Source organism: Eubalaena glacialis, chromosome 1 (genome assembly GCF_028564815.1).
Source record: "Eubalaena glacialis isolate mEubGla1 chromosome 1, mEubGla1.1.hap2.+ XY, whole genome shotgun sequence".
NCBI classification, from domain to species: Eukaryota; Metazoa; Chordata; class Mammalia; order Artiodactyla; family Balaenidae; genus Eubalaena; species Eubalaena glacialis.
Window position 1 is genome coordinate 50,435,501 of NC_083716.1, and position 24,873 is coordinate 50,460,373.

Below are 24,873 nucleotides of genomic sequence, written 5' to 3' on the forward strand. Positions count from 1 at the left end.
CAAAGAGATGGCCTCCACAGTGTCAGTGTCTGTCTTCACAGCCGGTAGCGATAGGGCTGGGGAGAAGCATTGGCTCATGACAGAGGTAGACTCAGCAGGACTGGGTTGCATCTATGGGACCAAGGAAAAGGACAGGGTTGAGTCAGAAAGAACCAGGAGGACTTAAAGTCTGGGGACTGAGCAGAAGTAGTGCCATTAATGCAGAACACAAGAACAACAACTAACTTTGTCCTTCAAAGGGATGGAACCTTGAAAAACACTTAAGGAGTAGGAAGAGAAAGTGAGTTGAAAAGACATTTTGTTACCCAAAAACTGGGTTCACCTCTTGGTGGGTGTCGAGCCAAAAGACACAACCAAGCCAAAGATCAGTAGGATTTATTACTTGCAGCAAGTAGGGAGAACACTGGGATCTTTCCCAAAGCAGTGTCTCCCTGAACAGCAAAATTGGGGAAGTTTTAGGTTAAGGGTACCTGCATATTCATGAAGGGACTTGGGTGGTTGGCAGAGTCCAAGCTTTAGTTGATTGAAGCCACTAAGATCAGAAAAGGTCAACATCGTCATCCCTTAGGTTCCAGTTGATCTGAAGGTTGAGCACTTCAGGCTTATCTTTACCATTGAAACAGAACTGGGAGTCTTTACAACTGATAAATTATCTTGGCTATTGTTACTTCTCTTGCTTGATAACATTCTTCTGTTCCCTTAAGATCATTAATTATTGAGACCTGTTCAAGTACAAGCATTGTAGACAGGCTTTGATATCAAAATGGCTTAGATCACAAAATGGCTTCTCATGTCAAGAAAGCCATGCCTCGTTCTCTTCCTCCAGGGACCCCCTACCCTCACTGCTCACAATTTTTTTTAAAAATATAGAGAGAGCACTTACTACACGGGAGGCTTAAAGTGCAAGCAAGGAGTTCAATACAATTGGGGTAAAGGCTAGAAGGAAAAGGTTTGATGCTATGAAGAGTACTGGGGACCTGACCACGTCCCTGGAGTAGGATCAGAAAAGCCTCCTTGAGATGTAACCTTCTGGTCTGCACTCTGAAAGATGAGTACACATCAACCAGCGGAAGTGGCACTGGCCAAGGGTTGGAAGCAGAAGGAAGCACCTGGGTAAAGGTCCTGATGTGAGACGAGGTGAACCTGAGAGGCTGAGGGAAAACTATGGTGGCCAGAGTAGAGAGGGCGGGCATGAGAGAGGCCAGCAGAGGAGATTCGGACCAGATTCCTACCTTGTAGGCGACAGCAAGGACTTTGGTCTTTGTCCTAAAAACAGAGGGAAGCCAGTGAAGTGCTAATTGTAAGCAGGTGTGTGACACAGTAAGCTTCACTCTGTGCAGCAGAGAATGGGATTGTTGGGGACAGGAGACTACACAGGAGCCCAAAAGAGATGATATTGGCCTGCCATAGAGTTGGAGAGGAATGGACAGATTGAAGAGTGATTGGGGGGTGGAGGGGAGGAACAATTAGTTAGAAAAGAATGAGAAGTGCCAGGAGCTTCGCGTTGTGGATGTTCTGAGGGGGTGGTTCTGAGAAGAGACCAATTCAGCAACTAGATTGGAATAGTGAGGTTGGAGCCAGACTGCAGGGGCGTGTTGAGAGGGAAGTAGGGCATGAAGAGTAGCCCTCACTTAAGAAAAATGGCGCTAGAGAGGAGACAGCTTGAAAGGTGCCTGTTGTCTAAAGAGAAAGGTTTTTGTTGTTCTTGGCATGTTGATTGGTGTGGGCCACAGATTCATCTTTTAAGGGCCCCAGGGGAAAGATAAGCCTTAGTAGAGGAGGAATATTGTTTCCTCTAAAAGAAAGGAAGGGGGCATCTAATGGAGGAATTTAGGCTTGTCTCATTTCCTGGGGGGTGATGTAGTGTGTAGTTGGGAGCACACTCAGACACCCTGGATTCTGGGACTGGCTCCTTCACATACCAGCTCTGTGACCTGGGGCAAGTGCCTTAAGCTCTCTGTGCCTCACTTTCCTTATATGTAAAATGACAATAATAATAGCACCTAGTTCATGAGACAGTCATGAGGATTAAGTGAATGACAGTATAATTATAACTGGCCCTCAGTAAGCATAAAAAATAAATATTTATAAACATTAAACCAGGTAAATTCCACAAATCCCCTGAAATAAAACAGGAGCAGTATGAGACACTTCAAAGAATTTTGGTTTTGACTGCCATTCCCAAAAGGTTGCTCTTCCATGTCACCTTCTTATGTTAAATGAGCTCTGGTTATGGTCTTTCATTCTTTTTAAGCAAGGCATTAGACTGAATAGTACAAAACAGTGGGCAGTACATTGTTATTCGTAGCTCTCTCCCAAAGGTGACAAAAGAAAGTTTTGTGAGGCCCTGCCAACTAAACCTTGGACTAAACACTGGTAAAAGACTGTCCTTCTTAAAGTAATAGGAAATACAAAATCAGAGCCTAAGGTAAGAAGCCGCAGTTTTTGTTTCTTGTTTTCAGACGTGTACCTGAACACGCAGCTCCTTTTGCCTAGCCCAGAAGTTTGGGTGCTGGAGAGCAAGCGAGTCCTCCACCCGGGCCCAGGCTTCCAAAACAATTAGGTATGCTGGGCATCTCGCAGGCAGCCAGCCAGCCAACCGGCACCGTGCCTGACCTCAGACAGGATTGCTGTCAGCTCCAGCATTTGCATTTTCTCTGTTCAAAAGCATTTGGCACTTACTTGGTTTGCAATTCTGTATTCATAAGCATTAACTATTCATGAAGGAAAACTGTGGGAAAACTACTAATTCCATAAATCACTTTACTAGACTGTTTTGTTTTGGTTTTTTTACTTTTGTTCTTTTTGTTGGTAATGATACAGCTAATACAATTCTAGAAGTTCTTATTTAAACAGTCAGTTTTTAACTTATCCAGCTAGAACATACACTGGGGGGTAGGGAATATGATATGTGTAAGGTACTTTATCTTGTTTCACATGGGTAGCAAATTGCCTCAACAAATTTATTAAATAGTCCATACTTTAGCCACTGACTTAAAATGCTTCCTGTGTTTAATATTGATTTCCTATATACAATAAGACTGTCTCTAGTTTCTCCTGTCCCACAGAAGACAATAGATTTGTCTATTATGCACTGTTCTGGTTGCTACAGTTTATAGTATGCTAAACTGGTTGCTTCCAGTTTATCCCTTGGAAGGGAAGCCCTCCCAAACCCCTTTCTTCCTTCTAATTATACTTGTTTCTGAACCAGAATACATGCACACTGTCAATTCAGAGAGTACAGAATGGAGAAGACTTACTCTCCCACTCAGCTTCTTAGAGCTAACAGCTACTACAGGAGGTGCTCTACTGACACATGGGCATGGTCCTCTGTGTCTCACCCACGTGTACCCCTTTTTTTAACTCCAGTAATACCATACTATATATACACAATTTTTTGTATATATACCATTGTATATATAGTATGGAATTAGAATTTCTGGATTAATGGCTTTTTATCTTGATAGGTATTCCAGCTGCCCTGCAAAGCTTAGTTATTTTGTTTTCTTTCTTTCTTATTTCTTGAATACTTTTTGTTAATCCACTCTTAGGTGAACTTGAGTTATCTTTTAAAGTTCTTTTTTAAAAGTGACACTTAATTGAATTTCTAGATTAGTTTGGCAGAAAAATATTTTTACAGTGTTGAGTCTTCCCATCCATGAACACCGTAATGGCTCTTCCTATCTTAGGTTCTGTTTTGGTGACACGCTCAAGTCTTATGATAAATTTTAAGACAATTACAGGTGACATGTATACCCTTACTTAGTAGGGCTTAAACATTTGGTGAAGGAATAATAGTTTTAAGCTGAACTATCTCTACTTTTGTGATATTGCTATTTGTATTTACTTGATGTTTAATTCCTAAAAACCCTGTTTCTCCCATCAGAAAATAGTCTACTTTATTATATATTTTCTAGGAACAGAAATTTGAAAAGGTGAGACTTATCCCTATTGATGAAAGTATACCTTAAACACACACACACTCCTAATGAGCATATTAGTTAAATGAGAATGTGTTTCCACTTTAACGCTTCTTTATGTTGGTTCATCATAGAAATTGATGTTGACATTTCATCTTTTAAGTTTTGCCCTTTTTTTGCAGGATATTAATGCCCATGCCTGTGTTACCGGTAAGCCCATCAGTCAGGGTGGAATCCACGGACGGATCTCTGCTACTGGTCGGGGAGTTTTCCATGGGATTGAAAACTTCATCAATGAAGCTTCTTACATGAGTATTTTAGGAATGACACCAGGATTTGGAGATAAAACATTTGTTGTTCAGGTAAAAATGTTTGCTTTCTTAAAGAATGACTGATATACATGTAATAATAAGTTTTCCAGTGTTTTAAGATTTGCAGTTTTTTTTAAATTTTATTGGAGTAGAGTTGATTTGTAATGTGTTCATTTCTGCTGTACAGCAAAGTGATTCAGTTATAATATAGTTCCCTGTGCTGTACAGTAGGACCTTGTTGTTTATCCATCTTATATATAATAGTTTGCATCTGCTAATCCCAAACTTCCACAAACCAGTTGTTGCTCTCTCCTCTGAGCCTCTGAAGCTCCCTTTCTGATCTTCCCACCGGTGATGGGGCTTCCCAGAGTGTGGGAACCTTTCCTCTTTTATAGCTGCCTTCCAGGGGCACAGGTCCCATCCCAGTTCCTTTTTTTTTTTTTTTTTCCCCTTTTGTCCTACCTGATTATATGGAGATCTTTCTTGTCCTTTCAGGTATTTGAGGTCTAGTGATCAGTAGGTATTCTGTGAGAATTGTTCCATTTGTAGATGTATTTTTGATGTATTTCTGGGAAGAGGTGAGTTGCACATCCTTGTACTCCTCCTCGATTGGAGCCCCTAGATTTGCAATTTTTAAAATTTGATTCTTTGGATCTCTTAAGTTTTAAAATGGACATATGCAGAGTAATACATCCTTTATTTTTTGAACCTTGGTAAGATTCAGGTGACTAAACGAAGTATCTCTCAGAAACATATGAAACTATCACCAACTTCTTTTGTTTGATATTTAAATTGAAATTGTATCCAGAAGGGGACATCTCTTAAACTATTATGTGTATACAGAAAGGTTTACACAATGATCCAAATTTCAACTTTGTGTGGTGCTTGATTAGTTTACTTAGACGAATCAAAATTAAGTTGAATCCTACTTTAAAATAAAACCCGTACCCCTCCCAATTACTGACTTATCTTTTCATGACCATAGGACATCTGGTCATCAGGAACTGAGGTCCTAGGTAGCGTCGTTGGCATCACTACCGTTTCTTTATAGGCCAGCAAGGCTGCATGTCACTGAATGTCCTCAGGACTCATTATCACAGAGGACAAAGGGTTGGGTTCCACATTCCGAAACAGAAATTTATTGTTGAAGAGAGACATTGTTTCTTTTATCAAAAGGATTTTGAGAATTACTTCTAAACCAACAGAATTGTATTGGTCAGAATATGACATTTATCATCTGTGCTAGGACTTTGATTTTTGTTTCATGTACAACTGTTCTTCACAGGGATTTGGTAATGTGGGCCTGCACTCTATGAGATATTTACATCGTTTTGGTGCTAAATGTGTTGGTGTTGGTGAATCTGATGGGAGCATATGGAATCCAGATGGTATTGACCCAAAGGAACTGGAAGACTTCAAATTGGTATGTTAATGTAATATCTGAACAGTCTGACCACCTGAATGTTGTAAAGTTGAAATAAGTATTATTGAAATCTTTGCATTGCTTTTTTTTAAATTAATTTTTATTGGAGTATTGTTGATTTGCAGTGTTGTGTTAGTTTCTGCTGTACAGCAAAGTGAATCAGTTATACATATATCCATTCTTTTTTAGATTCTATTCCTATATAGGTGATAACAGAGTATTGAGTAGAGTTCCCTGTGCTATACAGTAGGTCCTTATTAGTTATCTGTTTTATATAGAGTACTGTATATGTGTCAATCCCAATCTCCCAATTTATCCCTCCCCACCTTCCCCCCCCCGGTAACCATAAGTTTGTTTTCTACATCTGTGACTCTATTTCTGTTTTGTAAATAGGTTCATTTGTACCATTTTTAGATTCCACATATATGCAATTATCATATGATGTTTGTCTTTCTCTGTCTGACTTCACTCAGTATGACAATCTCTAGGTCCATCCAGGTCTCTGCAAATGGCATTATTTCATCCTTTTTAGACTGCCATATTTTAGATTCCACATATACATGATATCATATGGTATTTGCCTTTCTCTTTTTGACTTACTTCACTTAGTATGATAATCTCTAGTTGCATCCATGTTGCTGCAAATGGCATTATTTCATTCTTTTTTATGGCTGAGTAATTAATATTCCATTGTATATACGTACCACATCTTCTTTATCCATTCATCTGTCGATGGACACTTAGGTTGCTTCCATGTCATGGCTGTTGTAAATAGTGCTGCAATGAACATTGGGGTACATGTGTCTTTTTGAATTATGGTTTTCTCCAGATGTATGTTCAGGAGTGGGATTGCTGGATCATATGGTAGCTCTATTTTTAGTTTTTTAAGGAACCTCCATAGTGTTCTCCATAGTGGCTGTACCAATTTACATTCCCACCAACAGTGCAAGAGGGTTCCCTTTTCTCCACACCCTCTCCAGCATTTATTGTCTGTAGATTTCTTGATGATGGCCATTCTGACCGGTGTGAGGTGATACCTCGTTGTAGTTTTGATTTGCATTTTTCTAATTATTAGTGATGTTGAGCATCTTTTCATGTGCCTCTTGGCCATCTGTATGTCTTCTTTGGAGAAATGTCTATTTGGATCTTCCACCCATTTTTTGATTGGGTTTGTTTTTTTGATATTGAGCTGCATGAGCTGTTTGTATATTTTGGAGATTAATCCCTTGTTGGTCGCTTTGTTTACAAGTATTTTCTCCCATTCTGTGGGTTGTCTTTTCATTTTGTTTGCTTATTTTTTTAAATGTAACTCAAAGACCTCCTACTAAATGAGTCTTCATATCATAGGCACTAAACATAAACATTTAAACTCTGTTGCAGCCATTAATTCTGATTTTCAATCAATTATAGCAACATGGAACAATCCTGGGCTTCCCCAAAGCAAAGATCTATGAAGGGAGCATCTTGGAGGCGGACTGTGACATACTGATCCCTGCTGCCAGTGAGAAGCAGCTGACCAAGTCCAATGCACCCAGAGTCAAAGCCAAGGTGACAGCATGATGAGTTCAACCTTAGCAATGTGGAGTGACACTGAGAGTCACAGAAAAGCTCTAATGGGTTTCCTCTTTTTTTAAAAAAAGAAAACAGCTTTATTGGGATGTATTGGGTTGGCCAAAAAGTTCGTTCAGGTTCGTTACCATCTTATGGAAAAACCCAGATAAACTTTTTGGCCATACAGTTCCCCACGCATACAATTTAAAGTGGGATTTTGCTTCTCTCCCACAGCCCCCTCCCCCACACATCTCTTGAGCTCAGCTGGAGGGGATTTGACGGTGTTATTGGCATTTCTCTATGTTCGTGACTTTCTTGCAGATCATTGCTGAAGGTGCCAATGGACCGACAACTCCAGAAGCTGATAAGATTTTCCTAGAGAGGAACATCATGGTTATTCCAGTAAGTAATCTACGTTTGCCAGATTTTATATGTGCTTGGAATCATAATTGTCTTTTGCAGGGAACTGGGGGAAGAGGAGGATTGTTAGTTTCCCAAGCCTTAGTGATGAATTCTTCATCTTTATTTTGCTTTTTTAAAAATTTATTTATATTTATTTATTTTTTATTTTTGGCTGCGTCGGGTCTTAGTTGCGGGATGCGGGATCTTTTGTTGCAGCGCACAGGCTCTTGGCTGTGGCTCGCAAGCTTCTCTCTAGTTGTGGCACGCAGGCTCCAGGGTGTGTGGGCACTGTAGTTGTGGCGCGCGGGCTCCAGAGCGCGTGGGCTCTGTAGTTTGCTGCACGCAGGCTATCTAGTTGAGGCGCTCGGGCTCAGTAGTTGCAGTGTGCGGGCTTAGTTGCCTCGCAGCATGTGGGATCTTAGTTCCCTGACTAGGGATCAAACCCGCGTGCCCTGCATTGCAGGACAGATTCTCTACCACTGGACCACCAGGGAAGTCCCTTTATTTTGCTTTTAAGAAAATAAAGTGTGGTTAATATAATAAGTCTGTCTTATATTGGACCTGAACGTTTTCTTCCAACTTCAGGCTCTTTCTTGAGTATGTATTTAGACTTCTTAAATCCAGTTATATAAATGTATAATGTGCTAGAAGTACTATTCTAACTTTCAAATGTCCCTTGCTGTCTTACTCAGAAAGCTAATATGAGTAACGTGCTTAAGTTTTTCAGTGGTTAAGCGTGGGGTCTGTACCAAAAGGTCATTGGAAGTTAGAAGTTAGTGTGGACTTGTGATGCATTTTGAAGAACTGCTTTTGCTGAAAGCACTTAAATTCAGTTTAACTTAAATAGACTGCCTTTATGTAGTGGGAGAGTGAACACTAATCTTCTGGCGAGACACCCTTGGACCATCCAAACCAGTGGTTAGGGGGCAGGCAATTTTGTCAGAATTTTTTTGGTGGAGAAGAGGCTCTAAAACCTCTGATCAAATGCTTGCTGATTAATAAACCAATAAATTATTTTTTTCCCCAAAGGGAGAAAGCCTCAGATGTATTGGGAAGGGGGTTTGTTTAAGTGCAAAATTTCTGATACTATCTAAGATATATTTGGGAAGCTTGAAGCTTAATCTGCTTTGATATTAAAACTGAGCTCACGTTCATTGTAAGCTTTTATTAAAACCATCATGTCCTCATTTTTTTGTGTATAGGATCTCTACTTGAATGCTGGAGGAGTGACAGTGTCTTACTTTGAGTGGCTGAAGAATCTGAATCATGTCAGCTATGGCCGTTTGACCTTCAAATATGAAAGGGATTCTAACTACCACTTGCTCAGTAAGTTCTGATTATCCTGTTCTGCAAAAGTAATCTTTGGAGCCATCTAAAAGTTTGGGGAAAGCCTGCATTTAATAAAAGGGCTAATTTCCTTTTTGTTTAATCTCAGAACAGAAAACTATTCTGACTCATGAGTCTTAGACCAAAAATATACAATTTCTTTATAGGTATTCACTATATTAACTCTCTGGAATATATTTATATTCAAATGTTTATTCTGCGAGTATGTTCTGGTTCCCAGAACCTAATCTCTAAGTTAATAGTATAAAGAGTATCATTTTAAACCAGGAGCTCCTGTTGATACTCATCCATTTCTATCTCAGGTTGCTTTTGGTAAAGCCCTATCTATTGTCAAGAATTTTTTGAGTCTTCTGATGAGAATACTGTTTTGTCTTTGACTAGAACAGGCTCCAGAGTTAACACTAGAATTTTCCTCAAGCTGAAATAAGACCAAGACCTCCAGCTGAGCTTTACTGAGCCCACTCTGAGAATCTGGGTGAAGTGTTCCATCGATTTCCATTCCTTTTTCCCTCAGCATTTTCTTTTTAAAAGAGCCAAGGAAAATCCCTGCTAATGGGTGTTATGGAAACAGAGCAGTGACCTAAATTCACATTTATATAGGAATTTGGCAAAGTGCTTTATTCCTTTTAACTGAGATTTAAGTGAGTAACCCTTTTATGTTATTAGTGTTGAAGGTTTTATGTCATTAGTGTTTGGGGCTGTGGATATAGTTTGGGACTACTTTTGTTTCTACTTCATTTTTTTTCTACTAGCAATATCGTATCTTCATCTCTTGGCTTTTTATAGTGTCTGTTCAAGAGAGTTTGGAAAGGAAATTTGGAAAGCATGGTGGAACTATTCCCATTGTACCCACAGCAGAGTTCCAAGACAGGATATCGGTGAGTGTGCTTGCAGCGGCATCACATACACTGCCTGCTCTCTTCTTTAGGTCAGGCCAGCTGTATTAAATGGGATTAAGGCGTGGTAATCAACATGACAGTTATATGACTTCCTCTTTCCTTACATTCTAAAAATGGAGTAAGAATCTTAGTTTGAAATAATGCATGGTTCTGCTTTTGATACTTTTACAATACAGATGACTCAAATGATTCTAACATAATGGTGAAGAGTTATTGTGTATTTTAACTATTTTAAGCTTTAGAGAAATGGAAAGAATTGAAAAGTAAACATTAGATTGACCTATATAAAAAACTGAAATTACTATATGGACACAAATAAGAGTCAAAGAAAACAGATGAGAAAAGCTATTTGTTGTTAATTAGCTATGGACAGGATATATTAATACACATTACAAAGAGAATTTCTTTACCAGTAAGTGGCAGGTGACATGAAAAAAATCAGAGGAAGTAGGCCTAGAAAAAAATGTTTAACCTCGTTGTTAAATATAAATTAAAATAAGGATTCTTTAATGTATTAAACTAGCATAAACAGTTAATGGATCTTATACTCACCATGTCTGTTGTGAAGCAGTTGTACCTTTATTCTGATGACAATGCAGAAGACTTATTAAAGAGTTCCTGCCCTTTGACACTTATAATTACGTCACCTCTGGAAGTTAATCCTAAGAAAACAATTTTAAAGGAGAGGAATGAGTCCGTGCATGATGTCATTGGCACTGTGTTTGCAGTCATTTTTAAAATTAGGTTTGATTTTATAATCCAGTGGGGGGGGGGCAGGGGAATGGCTAAGTGATAATATGTCTTCTTATGAAATATTCAGTCATGGGAAATAATTTAAGACTATATTGCAACATGGGGAAATGTTAAGGGTTTTGTTTTGAAGGAGAAAAGATGCTTTTGCCACTCTGGGTAACTCTCCTCAAAGAACCTTCCTCTTTCCCAGAACCATGTGTCTTAGTTCTGGTCCCTCCTTCTGGAATACCCACACCCACTCCCTGCTTGAGTATCACATCTCAGTGGCTTTTCCTGAAAGTCCTCTCTGCCTGCCAGCATTTCATCCATCCTTCCATCACAAGTAACTTAGTGCGTTTATAGGCCCTGCTGTTGCTGCGGCTTTAAGATGGGATTCTTGCTCCTCCCTGTGGTCGCCCCATGTCCCAGCACATGCCTGCCACATAGTCGATCAGACTGAAACCTGGAGAGGGAGTAAAGAGGACAGCCAATTGGTTAGGAAGACAGAGCCGTGATGCCTTTCATTTTTATCCTTTTTTAAAATAATCTTTGCCCAGTGTATCAGTCTTCCAGTTTTCAAATGCTTTCGGTGCTTCTAATTTTAGACTTTAATGCTATTTCTCATCTCTTAGTGACTTACTTATTGCAGGAGTCTTGTAATAAGTGTCAGTTGAAAAACCAGTTTTTTCCCCCAGCTCCTTGCTTTTAGTTTCCCCCTCCCCAGCCATGCTGTGGCCCTGCCAGGACCTACATCATTGACCTGATCATCTTTTCACTGTCCTTCATCACACCTGTCTTCACTTAAATTCCATTGACCATCATTACAGTCACTCTCTGGTCTTGTTTTGCTTCCTCACACCCCCTTGTTCACACGTGAACCCTGATGAAATCCAGCTCTCTGCCCCCTCCATTCCTCCGCTGTAGCAGGAGGCCCTGCTGACTCTTCAAACTTAAAGTAGGCTCTCAGCTGCCCAGCAGTTAAACTACTTTTCCCTGTTCCATTCATTCTCTCATTCTCTTGGTTAATTATATCATATTTTCTCCTTTTTTTCTCCCTGCACTCCAGTTCATGACCTGGTATCTATTCACAGAAAAGTGAAGCAGTCAGAGAACTTCCACATCTACCCAGCTCCTGGTATCTGTACCCTGTCTTGTACTCTTGAGCAACAATTTGTGCTTCCATCTCAGCCTGAGTCTTGTTCTGGGCGTTGGATGGCCTGTTTTCAGTCTCTCAAATGCACTGCTCAAGCAAACCTTCCCCTTTCTCTTGCATCATCAGTTTTCCCTCTATTCAGTCATTCCTATCAATGTAACAAATGCTGCCTTAAAAAATACAAATCTTAATCCCACTTGCCCTTCCAGGTCTTGCTATTTTTATTTCCCGTATAGCAAACCTCCTTAAGAGTTGTGTATACTCTGTCCCCAGTTCTTCTATACTCAAACCTCCTATTCTGCCCACCACTCCACCAAAACTGTTCTTGTCAAGTTAACCAGTGGTGGCAGCATCACCAAACCTAGTGGTCATTTTTCAGTCCTCATCTTACTTCACTGGTCACAGGTGATCACTCCCCCTGGAAATATTTCTTAGCTCCCAGGACACCACATCCTCCTGGCTTTCTTCCTGCTTCACTCGCCAGTCCGTCTGCTGATCCCTGACATCCTTGCACCCTGTTAACATTGGAAGTCCTCAGTCCCTGAACCACTTCTCAGTCTGAATTCAAAATTTTGGTGATCTCACTCAGCCTCATGGTTTTTTATATGCTGTCTCCTCTAACTAGAATATAAACTCCAGGAGAACAGAGAATTTTCATTATTTTGTTTTCTGCTGTGTCCCTAGTACCTAGAAGAGTGCCTGGAACATAGTAGGTACTCAGTAAATGTTTGGTGAATGAATGAGTGGGTGAAAGCAATAGCAGTATTCCACTTGTAAAGCAAGTTTTCCTGTTCCTAACTTGGTACAACAAAACAAAGCTTAACCCATATGTTTCTCTTTTTCTTTTTTTAAGTTTTTTTTTTATCATTTTAATTTATTTATTTTTTGGCTGTGTTGCGTCTTCATTGCTGCGTGCAGGCTTTCTCTAGTTGTAGTGAGTGGAGGCTACTCTTCGTTGCAGTGCGATGGCTTCTCTTACTGCGGAGCATGGGCTCTAGGTGCACGGGCTTCAGCAGTGGTGGCACGTGGGCTCAGTAGTTGTGGCTCGCGGGCTGTAGAGCGCAGGCTCAGTAGTTGTGGCACACAGGCTTAGTTGCTTCACGGCATGTAGGATCTTCCCAGACCAGGGCTCAAACCCGTGTCCCCTGCATTGGCAGGTGGTTTCTTAACCACTGCACCACCAGGGAAGTTCCATGTTTCTTTTTTTTTTAATTTATTTATTTATCTTTGGCTGCGTTGGGTCTTCGTTGCTGCGCGCAGACTTTCTCTAGTTGCAGCGAGCGGGGGCTACTCTTTGTTGCGGTATGCGGGCTTCTCATTGCGGTGGCTTCTCTTGTTGCGGCTCATGGGCTTCAGTAGTTGCGGCACACGGGCTCAGTAGTTGTGGCTCGCGGGCTCTAGAGCGCAGGCTCAGTTGTGGCACACGGGCTTAGTTGCTCTGAGGCATGTGGGATCTTCCCAGACCAGGGCTCGAACCCATGTCCCTTGCATTGGCAGGCAGATTCTTAACCACTGCGCCAACCAGGGAAGTCCCCCATATGTTTCTTAATTAAAGTGTCACAGAAATGTACCTTCTTAAGTGAATTAAGTATTAATTAGATAAAGTTCAGCATATATAAAAAGTGGCTCACCAACAACAAGTTTTTATTTGGCATATCAGGACGTGCTTGCTAGCTATATATATCATATTAAGAGTGGTGGTGATAGTTATTTGTCCTAACGTTAGAAAGCAGTCCAAAAAACAAATTAGATAGAGGAACCCATTGAAACAAACTGACTTATAGAGATAATTGGCAAAGGAAAGAGAGGAGCTGATTTGGTGGTCAGAGATGCTAGGTTATGTCCCAGCTCTAAAAATAGCTACCTGGGGACTTCCCTGGTGGTCCAGAGGTAAAGAATCCGCCTTCCACTGCAGGGAACATGGATTCGATCACTGGTCGGGGAACTAAGATCCCACATACCGCAGGGCAACTAAGCCCGTGGGCCACAACTACTGAGATGGCACACCTCAACTAGAGAGCCCACGTGCCACAACTAAGACCAGACACAGCCAAAAATAAAATAAAATAAATAAGTAAAATTAAATTTTAAAAAAAGCTACCTGTAACTTTGGCCAACTTCTCTGGTCATCAGTTTCCTCATCAGAAGAATTAGGGTGGCTAATTATGAGCTGCTAAGATCCCTCCAGCTTTAAAGTTTGTGGCATTGCTGAATATACAGGCAGGATTCTACCCCACAGCTGCTATTGGAGGTAGCTGGATTCTTTTCGGTGCCCTGTGTGGTGTGGTGGGGAGCGGAGATGAATGTACCCTGACACCGACAGGGTAACATGTTGTTGTGGTCTGCATCTCAGATGGTTGGTTGACTGGTGCTGAGCCCACTACTTGGCCTATGTTTGGTCCATACTTTCCTGTGGTGTTTTACCATGATATTAATTTCATGAGTATTTGTTTGCTGTCAAATATAGTGAAAACTAAATTGTGGTTAAAACATGACTACTTAAATAGGTATCAAGATACTATACAGAAATTAAGTATATCTTTCCTGAAAGACAAAAAACAATTCTATCTGGCTGTATATTGACTTAAGAATCCATTATGCTCTTATAGGTGAAGCATGTCTTTATGGTTTTGTTAAACTATTCTTTTTCCTAACAGGGTGCCTCTGAGAAAGACATCGTGCACTCTGGCTTAGCTTACACCATGGAGCGCTCTGCCAGGGTATGTACACAGATGCTGTTTGCGTTTCTGGTAGTTACGTGAAGTACAGCTCAACTGTGTCATCTCAGCTGCCAGATTGTGTGTGCAGTGACAGAAAATAGCAATGTGTTTAAATGTTCCAAAACATGTGCTTTTTCAGTCTTAAATGATGAGCGTTGTTTTCAGGATCTTCCATATGTTTTCCAGACTTTGGGAAATAATGCCAAGTTAGAAGGAATCATGTTTAGCTTAGTCAGCCAAACTGGGTTGCAGCTCAGTGCACCACTGTTGTAGCTACAGGAAGCTACCTTACTACTACATAGAATTTGGTATACGTGAAAGGTTTTTTGACCACTTGATCCTTATTTCAAAGCCTTAAGCACAGTTCGAGTCCAGTTTTCTTAATTTCTTTTTGAGTTCAGATTCTATCCACTTGGCATCAAGTTGAAATAGCAAAAGCAGATATTAATTTTGTTAATTTTTTTTGAGATAATTAGTATACCATAAATTCACCCTTTTAAAGTATATAATTTAGCAGCCTTTAAGTATGTTCACAAGGCTGTGTAGCCATCACCACTCACTCCAGAACATTTTCATCACCCCATCCTTAGTTCATTTAAATTATCACAGTGTGTATCAGACTTGCTCCAGATTACAGGATGTCTAAAGGGCACAGAGATAAATCACATCTTAAATTCTAAAGAGCAACATCTTCCTGTCACCTAAACAGTAGTTTGTATTAATTCCAGAGAATTAGTCCTTCCTGACTCAAGGTTGTTTCACTGCCTGAGTAGTTTCTCTCTGGCTACCCAAGTCCGGTCCTGAAGTGGTACTAGGGTAACTTGTACCAGGCTGTTATGTGCCTTGTGTGTTCATGGCCTGGCTACTTGAGTCAGAGTCACATCACATCTCCACATCACATCTCCTTCATTTCAGCAAATCATGCGCACAGCCATGAAGTATAACCTGGGATTGGACCTGAGAACAGCTGCCTATGTCAATGCCATCGAGAAAGTCTTCAAGGTGTACAATGAAGCTGGTGTGACCTTCACATAGACCGGACCAGACTGCAGCTGACTTCTTCACTACCCTCTTCACCTCTTCATCTGCAGACCTATCACAAGTTTACATGTAACCACAGAAATCTCTCTCTCATGACTTAATAGATGATGGACACCATTCTCAACAAGTCAGTCCAAATCAGCCCCTTGAGAAAAAAAGTTAGGGGATCATAAATAAGCTAATAAGTGATAGTAGAAATTAGCTATGTCAGAGAGCCATTTGGGCATTTTGCCTTTAAATAAAGTCGTTTCCCTCTGCCTGTGCTGCCTTGTTCCATGGCTGTTTCCCAGCACAGTCAGCTGTAGCCCTGGGAAAGCACCTTTTGTCCAAGAGCGGTCAGTCACTTGCCACTTCAGCTCTGGACAGATCTATCAGGTGCTTTGACACATTTAAGAAGCAGGTATATGGCATTTTCAGGAGGTAGCATGGTCCTCAAGTGAGTTACTGGTATTTTACATCAGCAAAATAACTCAATTTTATAGGTTACAAACAAAAAAAAAACTCTCTTTATTCATTTTATTCTTTTAGAATAAAATGAGTACATGCTGCTGTAATAAAATTGCCTTTAATCACTTAACAAGCCTAACCTTGACTCAAGCAGTGAATGCCTGTAAACATAATAAATGAAAAAAGCTAGTATTTTTATAACATATAACAGTATCATTTATAACTTGTCAATTGCATATTGTCATCCAGCAAAAATAAAAAGCCTGGTAGAGAATTAAGTTATCTTCATACCTGCAAATGATGGAGGCTATTTTTGTTAAGACTGTCGGAATTTACTAACCACAATTATGACATATAGTCCAAAGAATGCAGTAACCTCCTTATCATGTTAATTAATTGTCCTCTTTTGAAGATCTATTGTGTTGACTAATTGAACAATAATCCAAGTAGAGTGCCCCAGAAAAAAACCACTTGGGCTCCCTCTTTGGAGTCTGGCTGGCGGCTCTGAGCATTGCCAATAGCCCTGACTCGCCCTGACTTTTTGTCCTCATTTAGAGGCCTCATCTTCTGCACACGGCTTCATTCCCAGTGGGCTGGAAACAACCTGGGGTTGTGTTTTGTTTGGGAGTTGTTTGGCCAGGGCCTTTTGAACAGTAGTGTCCCAATGAAGTACTAGATATTATTTATGTAAGAATTAGCTTTTCTTTTTTTAACAATAATGTCCTTTCAGAAATTTCTAACTACTTTGTAACTGCATGACTTAACCTGGTGACAAAAGCAGTTATTAAAAAGACTACCTTTTCCAAAGCTTATGTTTCTTTTCTGTGTTTTTGTATTTGATATATTTGTCTCTTTTAGTAGATGATAAAACTATAATTGGGTTTCTGAAATTTTTGAAACCACCACCTATATAACATTTCTTTCCATAATGTTTTGCGCTGCCAAAATTTTATTCTTAAATTCTTTTGTGTTTCATTCTGTGAAACAATATCAATGGCTATTCTTGGGGAAGAGGTTCTAGTGCTTAAAGCTGATATACTAACATAATTTATATACCTTTTTATACATAGGTACTTTTTAACGAAGGAAGGTTTCATTGATTACGGTTCATTTTTAATAATTTAGCCACGGGATGTAACAAGACAATACTAACTGTAATCAACAGAAGTGGATTCTAGACCTGATTCCACCAGCTTACATAGCTGCCAAATCTGAAACATAACTTTCAGCTGGACTTTGTTTTGTCCTGATTCTGCCTTTCCATGGTTCTGAGCATCCGGGTCAAGGAGTAGATAAACAAGCCCATGGCACCTGGCCTTCCTGAGCACAGTGATATCTACTTGCACTCTAGATGGAACATTAAAATAGGGGAGAGGGACTTCCCTAGTGGTCCAGTGGTTAAGAGTCCACCTTCTAATGCAGGGTTTGCCGGTTCAATTCCTGGTCAGGGAACTAAGATCCCACATGCTGCGGGGCTACTGAGCCCACGCTCCACAACTAGAGATAAGCCCGCATGCCACAACAAAGAGTCCATGTGCCGCAACTAAGACCCAACACAGCCAAATAAATATTTTAAAAAATGAATAAAATAGGGGGAAAGTGATGTGAAAGCAAGTTCCAGAATATTTGGAACAGTACCAGGTGGGTCAGTAGAGTCAGGTCACGTGAAAGCGGGATGATAAATCTTAGTGTGGCCTTTGGCTAACATATTGGGAGTATTTATAGTGGTGTTTTAAAGACATACATTAATGGGTGTTATTGATATTGTCAGAAAACTGGTATTATTCATACTAGCTATATAAAGGCAACACAGCACTAGTGTGTCAACTTTGGTTCCTGGAGTTTTGAGTTAGAAGAAAATTCTGGTCAAATACTCTTGGTTTCACTGAAATGTTCTAATTTATCTGCTTATAAAATTCTTTTTAAAACTTATGTATAATACTCTAAAGTTAATTGTTTCTGAAATAGCCATAGATGGCTTTTGTAGCACTTATTTAACTGTTGCCTCAAACCCCTACACCAGAATGTGTTCTAATTACCCCTTGATAGCTGAAGTTTAGGGAAGTTAAAAAAAAAACAAAAATCAAGTTTTAAGAAAGCCTGCATCTTAATTCACAAGCTTTAAGTAAATTACCTATTCCCTAAACATCCCTGGCAGGCTTTCTCAGCCCTGCTACGTGTAAGGTCGTCAAAGCATGACACATGAAGAAAACTACATCTGTGAACCTTGCACAGAAACCTCTGCAAAAGTTTTATTTGTAATATGTGTTTTTAATTTTTTTCACAACTCTTACTGGCTTCTTTTTGCTTGTTTTTTTTAATCAAAGCTTACACATAGTGTAGACAGGATTTCTCAACCTCAACACTGTTGACATTTTGGCCAGGTAATCCTTTGTTTGGGGGACAGTCCTGTGCATTATCGGATGTATAGCAGCATCTCTGACCTCTACCCATTAGAGGTCAGCAGCATCCCTGAGTTGTGACAATGTATTCAGATTGCCAAATGTCCTGTCAGGGACAAAGTCACTCCCTATTGAGAATTACTGGTGTTTGAGAGCCAAATAGTTCTATAAGGCTTACTGTGAACTATAGTATTATACTGGACTCTTAACACCTATGAGACTAGTATTACCCTTATACCAAAGCCAGACAAAGACATCACAAGAAAATTACACACCAATATCCCTTGTTAACATATATATAAAATAGTTAAACAACAAGGTCCTACTCTGTAGCACAGGGAACTATATTCAATATCCTATAATACCGGTCAGAATAGTCATCATTAAAAAGTCTACAAATAATAAATGTTGGAGAGGGTGTGGAGAAAAGGGAACCCTCTTACACTGTTGGTGGGAATGTAAATTGGTGCAGCCATTATGGAAAACAGTATGGAAGTTCCTCAAAACTAGAGTTGCCATATGATCCAGCAATCCCACTCCTGGGCATATATCTGGACAAAACTAATTCAAAAAGATACATCCATCCCTATGTTCATAGCAGCACTATTTACAATAGCCAAGACATGGAAACAACCTAAATGTCCATTGACAGATGAGTGGATAAAAAAGATGTGGTGTACAATGGAATATTACTCAGCCACAAAAAAGAATGAAATAATGCTCTTTGCAGCAACATGGATGAACCTAGAGATTATCATACTAAGCAAAGTAAGTCAGACATATACCATATGATATCACATATGTGGACTCTAAAATATGACAAATGAACATATCTACCAAATAGAAACAGAGAACAGATTTGTGGTTGCCAGAGAGAGGGGGTAGGGGAGGGAAGGATTGGGACTTTGGCATTAGCAGATGCAAACTAGTATATACAGGATGGATAAACAAGGTCCTACTGTTTAGCACAGGGAACTATATTCATTATCCTGTGATAAACCATAATGGAAAAGAATATGAAAAAATATATATATGTGTGTGTGTGTGTATATGTATATGTATAACTGCGTCACTTTGCTATACAGCAGAAATTAACAGAACATTGTAAATCAACTATACTTCAATGGAAATTTTTTCCAAAAGAACACTGCAGGAGAAAAAATATATCCCGTAATAAACCATAATGGAAAAGTATATATAACTGAAAAGTATATGTATTGCTGTATACCAGAAAATAACACAGCATTGTAAATCAACTATACTTCAATAAAATAAAAATATCCCTTAGTAACACAGACACAAAAATACTAAGAAACCAACTCCAAGCTCATGAGTATCATACATACATCATGACCAAGAATTTCTCTCAGGAATGTGAGGTTGGTTCAACATAAATCAATCTGAAACCCTTTCCACGAAGATGGCATCAAAGGCGGAGAAGGAAGCCCCTGCCCCTCCCAAAGCCAAAGCTAAAGCAAAGGCTTTGAAGGCCAAGAAAGCTGTGTTGAAAGGCATCCACCGCCACAAACACTGCCACAAAAAAAAGATCTAGCCATCACCCACCTTCCGATGGCCCAAAACACTGCAGCTCAGGAGGCAGCCCAAATATCCTCAGAAGAGCGCCCCTAGGAGAAACAAGCTTGACCACTATGCCGTCATCAACTTCCCCCCTCACCACTGAGTCAGCCGTGAAGAAAATGGAAGACAACACATGTGTTCATTGTGGATGTCAAGGCCAACAAGCACCAGATTAAACAGGCTGTGAAGAAGCTCTATGACACTGACATGGCTAAGATCAACACCTTGATCAGGCCTGATGGAGAGAAGGCATATGTTTAACTGGCTCCTGGCTACCATGCTTTGGATGTTGCCAACAAAATTGGGATCATCTAAATTGAGTCAGCTGGCTAATTGTAAATATAAAAGTTTTCACTATAAAAAAAAAATCTAATAAACCCCATTAATTGAACAAAGGGGGGAAAAAACACAATCACTGTGGAAAAAGCATTTGACAAAATTCAAGACCCTTTCTAAACATAAAGGACATTTATGAAAAACCCACAGCTAACATCATACTCGCTGAAAAATAGAAAACTTCCACTGAAGAGAACAAGATTCTTGCTTTCACCCTGCTATTCTACATTATACTGGAAGTCCTAGCCAGAGTATTTAGGCAAGAAAAAGAAAAGCCATCTGAATTGGAAAGGAAGAGAAACTATTTTGCAGATCACATGATTCTACATATAGAAAATCTCATAGAACACACACACACACTCTACTGGAACTAATGAACAAATTAAGCAAAGTTGCAGAGTACAAGACCAACACTCAAAAATAAGTTTTCCTATGCATCAGCAATGCACAATCTGTAAAGGAAACTAAGAAAACAATTCCATTTACAATAGCATACGAAAGAAGAAAACATCTGGGAATAAGTTTAACCAAGGAGTTGAAACCCTTATAAAACTACAAAACACTGTTTAAACGAAAGAATACCTCAATAAATGGAAAGACTTCCCATGATTATAGACTGGAAAACTTAATATTGTTAAGTTGGAATTACTTCTCAAAGCAATCTATAGAGTCAAAATTCCAATGGCCTTTTTTGCAAAAAAACAGAAAATCTGATTCTAAAATTAATATGAAACTGCAGGGACTTCCCTGGTGGCACAGAGGTTAAGAATCTGCCTGCCAATGGTCCAGGAAGATCCTACATGCTGTGGAGCAACTAAGCCCGTGTGCCACAACTGCTGAGCCTGCGCTCTAGAGCCCACAAGCCACAACTACTGAGCCCATGTGCCACAACTACTGAAGCCCACCCACCTAGAGCCTGTGCTCCACAACAAGAAAAGCCACTGCAATGAGAGGCACGTGCACCACAACGAAGAGTAGCCCCTGCTTGCTGCAACAAAACTGTAAGTGGCTCCAAATAACCAAAACAATATTGAAAAAAAAAAAAGGCAACAACAAAAAAACTTGGAGTTCTCACACTTCCATTTCAAAATGTAATACAAAGCTACAGTAATTTAAACAGTGTGGTACATCTATAGTCAATTGATTTTTAACATTGGTGCCAACACCATTTGTATTAGTTTCCCAAGGCTGCCTTAAAGTACCACAAATTGGATGACTTAAAACCACAGAACTTTATTGTCTCATAGTTTGGGGGGCTATAAATTGTCAGCAGGGCCATGCTCTCCCTGAAACCTGAAGGGGAGAATTTCTTGCCTTTTCTTAGCTTTTGGTGGTAGCCATCAATCCTTGGCATTCTTTGGCTTGCAGCTTCATTACTCCAATCTCTGCTTCTGTTGTCACATGGCCAACATCCCTCTATGTGTGTCTCTTACAGGGACACCAGTTATATTGGATTAAGGGTCCACCTTACTCCAGCATGACCTCATCTTAACTAGTTACATCTGCAATGACCATATTTCCAAATAAGGTCCCTTTTTCAGGTACTGGGGGTTAGGACTTCAACATATCTTTTTGGGGGGAACTCAATTCAACACATAACACCATCCAATGAGAAAAAGAATAGTCTCTTCAACAAAAGGCATTAGGACAACTGGATATCTACGTGCAAAGGAACAAAGTTTGACTTCTTCCTCACTCCATATATAAAAATTAACTCAAAATGGATCAAAGACCTAAGTATAAGAGATAAAATTGTAAAACTATTAGAAGAAACCATATTGGTAAATCTTCATGGCCTTGGATTTGGTAAAAAATTCTTATTTTTTTTATTTCAGTTGTATTTTGAATTCTACAATTTCTGCTTCATTCCTTTTTATAATTTCTAATTCTTTATTTGTATTCTCTATTTGATGTTGTTCTCATACTTTCTTTTAATTCTTTAGATGTGGTTTCTTTTAGCTCTTTGAACATGTTTAAAATAGTTGAAGTCTTTGTCTAGTAAGTCCATTTTCTGAAGTCTTAAGGCACAGTTTCTATCCCTCCCCCCCCAAGTGGGTCATAATTTCTTTCCTTGCATATCTTTGTTTTGTTTTTGCTGAAAACTGGACATGTTAAATAATATAAAGTGGCAACTCTGGAAATCAGATTCCGTATTCCTCCCCCCAGATTTGTTGTTGTTGAGCGTTTAGTGACCTTTCTGAACTAATTCTATAGTCTGTTTTCTTTGTTGTGTGTGGCCACTGAAATTTCTCCTCAGTTAGCTTAGTGGTCAGCTAATGATTGGACAGAGATTTTTTCAAGTACTTAGAACCAGTAAGTCTCCTATCTTTGCCAAGACTCTGTCTATGCTGGGCCTCACCTTCAACAATCAGCCAGGCAACCTACATCTTGGCCTTGGTTCTCACTTCCTGCTTGCATAAAGCCTCAGTGTTAGAGATGAGAATTTCAGCCCTTCTCAGGTCTTTACTGAGCTTACACACATGTGCATGGCCTTTACTGAGCCTCACACATGTGCATGGCCTTCTAGATTCCCAGCAGTATGTTAGAATTTTCAAAGCCCCTAAGGACGTTTTATTCCCCAGTTTTTCCTTTTAAGATTTTTGGTTAGCCTATTGCTTGCTCAAACTGTTAATCACCACCTCACCTCATACTGCCACCAACTTAAAAAATTACCTCTAAATGTTTTATAGCAAACAGCCCCAGGGAAAAGCCTTTTTGCACTAGGGGAGCTTCTAGTCCATACAAATAAAGACAGCCTTGCAGTGGGGTCTTCCTAGGAGCCACCAGTCAAGTCAAACAATAACATTTCTCTGGGAATAAGGCTTTGAAGAAACACCAACTCTGTTCTACTCTTTCCAGTAGCTGCCAAGCTGTTGGTTTTCACTGTGATTGTGGGCTGTTGGTGTCCAACCTTGTACTGCTCACTGCAGGACAGGCCAATAAATAGAGAGACGAGTTGCTGGGGCAAGCAATAGCAACTTTATTTGGAAAGCCAGTAGATCAAGAAGATGGTGGACTCATGCCCCAAGAACCATCTTGCCCAAGTTAGAATTCAGGCTTCTTTTATACTAAAAGGGGAGGGAGTAAGGTCAAACATTTCCTGTTTTCCATTAGGCTCCAGAGGGGATGTGTTAATTTCTTCCTCCCTGCAGTCATTCACAGGTGAGCCTGTGAGCTAAACAAAGGTATTTTAGCTTAATGCTCATTACCTGGGAGGCAGGGTTCCCAGAGATGGGCCTTATGTATAATTTAAGCTCACAGGCAACATCCCTTCAATAATTAGCTTGTAATATAAGGCAAAGTTTCTTAGCTATTACATTGTCAACGTCCATTCCAGTCTTGTGGGAAAAGGGATGAAGACTGCTCTGGCTACTTCCAGAGGCTATGAATATTCTAGAATCTTTAGTCCTTTTTTATCTACAACTATTTGAACCTGATAAAACTGCTTAGCACTTTGTTGTCTAATTTGTAATTGAACTTGGGGTTTTGGTTCCAGTTCCCAATACAAATACTAAATTCCTGTGCTATTTATTTAGACAAAATTAAACAAATTGGTTGAACCTTCTCCAGCTACAATGAAATTCCCATCTACTTCATTTGGATGGGCAGACCTGTTGGAGGCAAACTCATGAACAAAGATTAGTATAGTGCCCAAAGTTTCAACGTAATTGGCAACTGCTGGGTCTTTTTTTTTTTTTTTTAATAAATGTATTTATTTATTTTTGGCTGTGTTGGGTCTCGTTGCTGCACACAGGCTTTCTCTAGTTGTGGCGAACGGGGGCTACTCTTCGTCATGGTGTGCGGGCTTCTCATTGCGGTGGCTTGTCTTGTTGCAGAGCACAGGCTCTACTCGCCCGGGCTTCAGTAGTTGTGGCACGCAGGCTCAGTAGTTGTGGCTCGCGGGCTCTAGAGCGCAGGCTAAGTAGTTGTGGCACACGGGCTTAGTTGCTCCGCAGCATGTGGGATCTTCCCAGACCAGGGCTCGAACCCGTGTCCCCTGCATTGGCAGGCAGATTCTTAACCACTGTGCCACCAGGGAAGCCCAACTGCTGGGTGTTTTAGAGCATTTATAGATTCTCTCGCCTAGGCAGACATCTGGAACGGCCTACCATACAATATTTCAAAGAGGCTTAATTTTTTTTAATTAATTAATTAGTTTGGTTGCACTGGGTCTTAGTTGCAGCTCGCCGGCTCCTTAGTTGTGGCATGCAAACTCTTTAGTTGTGGCACGCATATGGGCTCTAGTTCCCTGACCAGGGATCAAACCCGGGCCCCCTGCATTGGGAGCGCCACCAGGGAAGTCCCCCAAAGGAGCTTAATTTAAGCCTGCTTCTGGAAGCCATTGATCCGTAGCAGGGCAACTGGCAAGGCCTTATCCCAAGTTAAGTTGGTATTCATTTTCTCAGTTTTTCCTGTTGATTGTGGTCTCCGGGATGAATGTAGTTCCAATGCCTTAATCCAAGGCCTTAATCAGGGGATAATTTCCTTAAGGAGGGCTTTAACCAATTAAAAGATACTGATTTTAAAGACTAATACTTAAAACTGCCACACACAAAACAAATGGTCCACAAAACATTTTCCTTTCCTGATGAAGGTTTTATGATGCATTGT

The 24,873-nt window shown here is 40.1% G+C and overlaps 1 protein-coding gene and 1 pseudogene across 1 annotated transcript in view; both read left to right on the forward strand.

The window, feature by feature from the left end:
- The window catches only part of GLUD1 (glutamate dehydrogenase 1), a 38,518-nt gene extending 21,762 nt beyond the window's left edge, over window positions 1-16,756 (forward strand). The window contains exons 6-13 of the mRNA XM_061179723.1: window positions 4,103-4,282; window positions 5,517-5,654; window positions 7,065-7,202; window positions 7,527-7,607; window positions 8,810-8,933; window positions 9,741-9,832; window positions 14,396-14,458; window positions 15,374-16,756. Of these exons, the coding sequence (XP_061035706.1) occupies window positions 4,103-4,282; window positions 5,517-5,654; window positions 7,065-7,202; window positions 7,527-7,607; window positions 8,810-8,933; window positions 9,741-9,832; window positions 14,396-14,458; window positions 15,374-15,493 (936 nt within the window). The 3' untranslated portion in view covers window positions 15,494-16,756. The remainder of the gene's footprint in view (window positions 1-4,102; window positions 4,283-5,516; window positions 5,655-7,064; window positions 7,203-7,526; window positions 7,608-8,809; window positions 8,934-9,740; window positions 9,833-14,395; window positions 14,459-15,373) is intronic.
- Window positions 16,757-19,768: 3,012 nt separating this feature from the next.
- On the forward strand, window positions 19,769-20,241 carry LOC133095361 (large ribosomal subunit protein uL23-like; annotated as a pseudogene).
- Window positions 20,242-24,873: the final 4,632 nt, after the last annotated feature.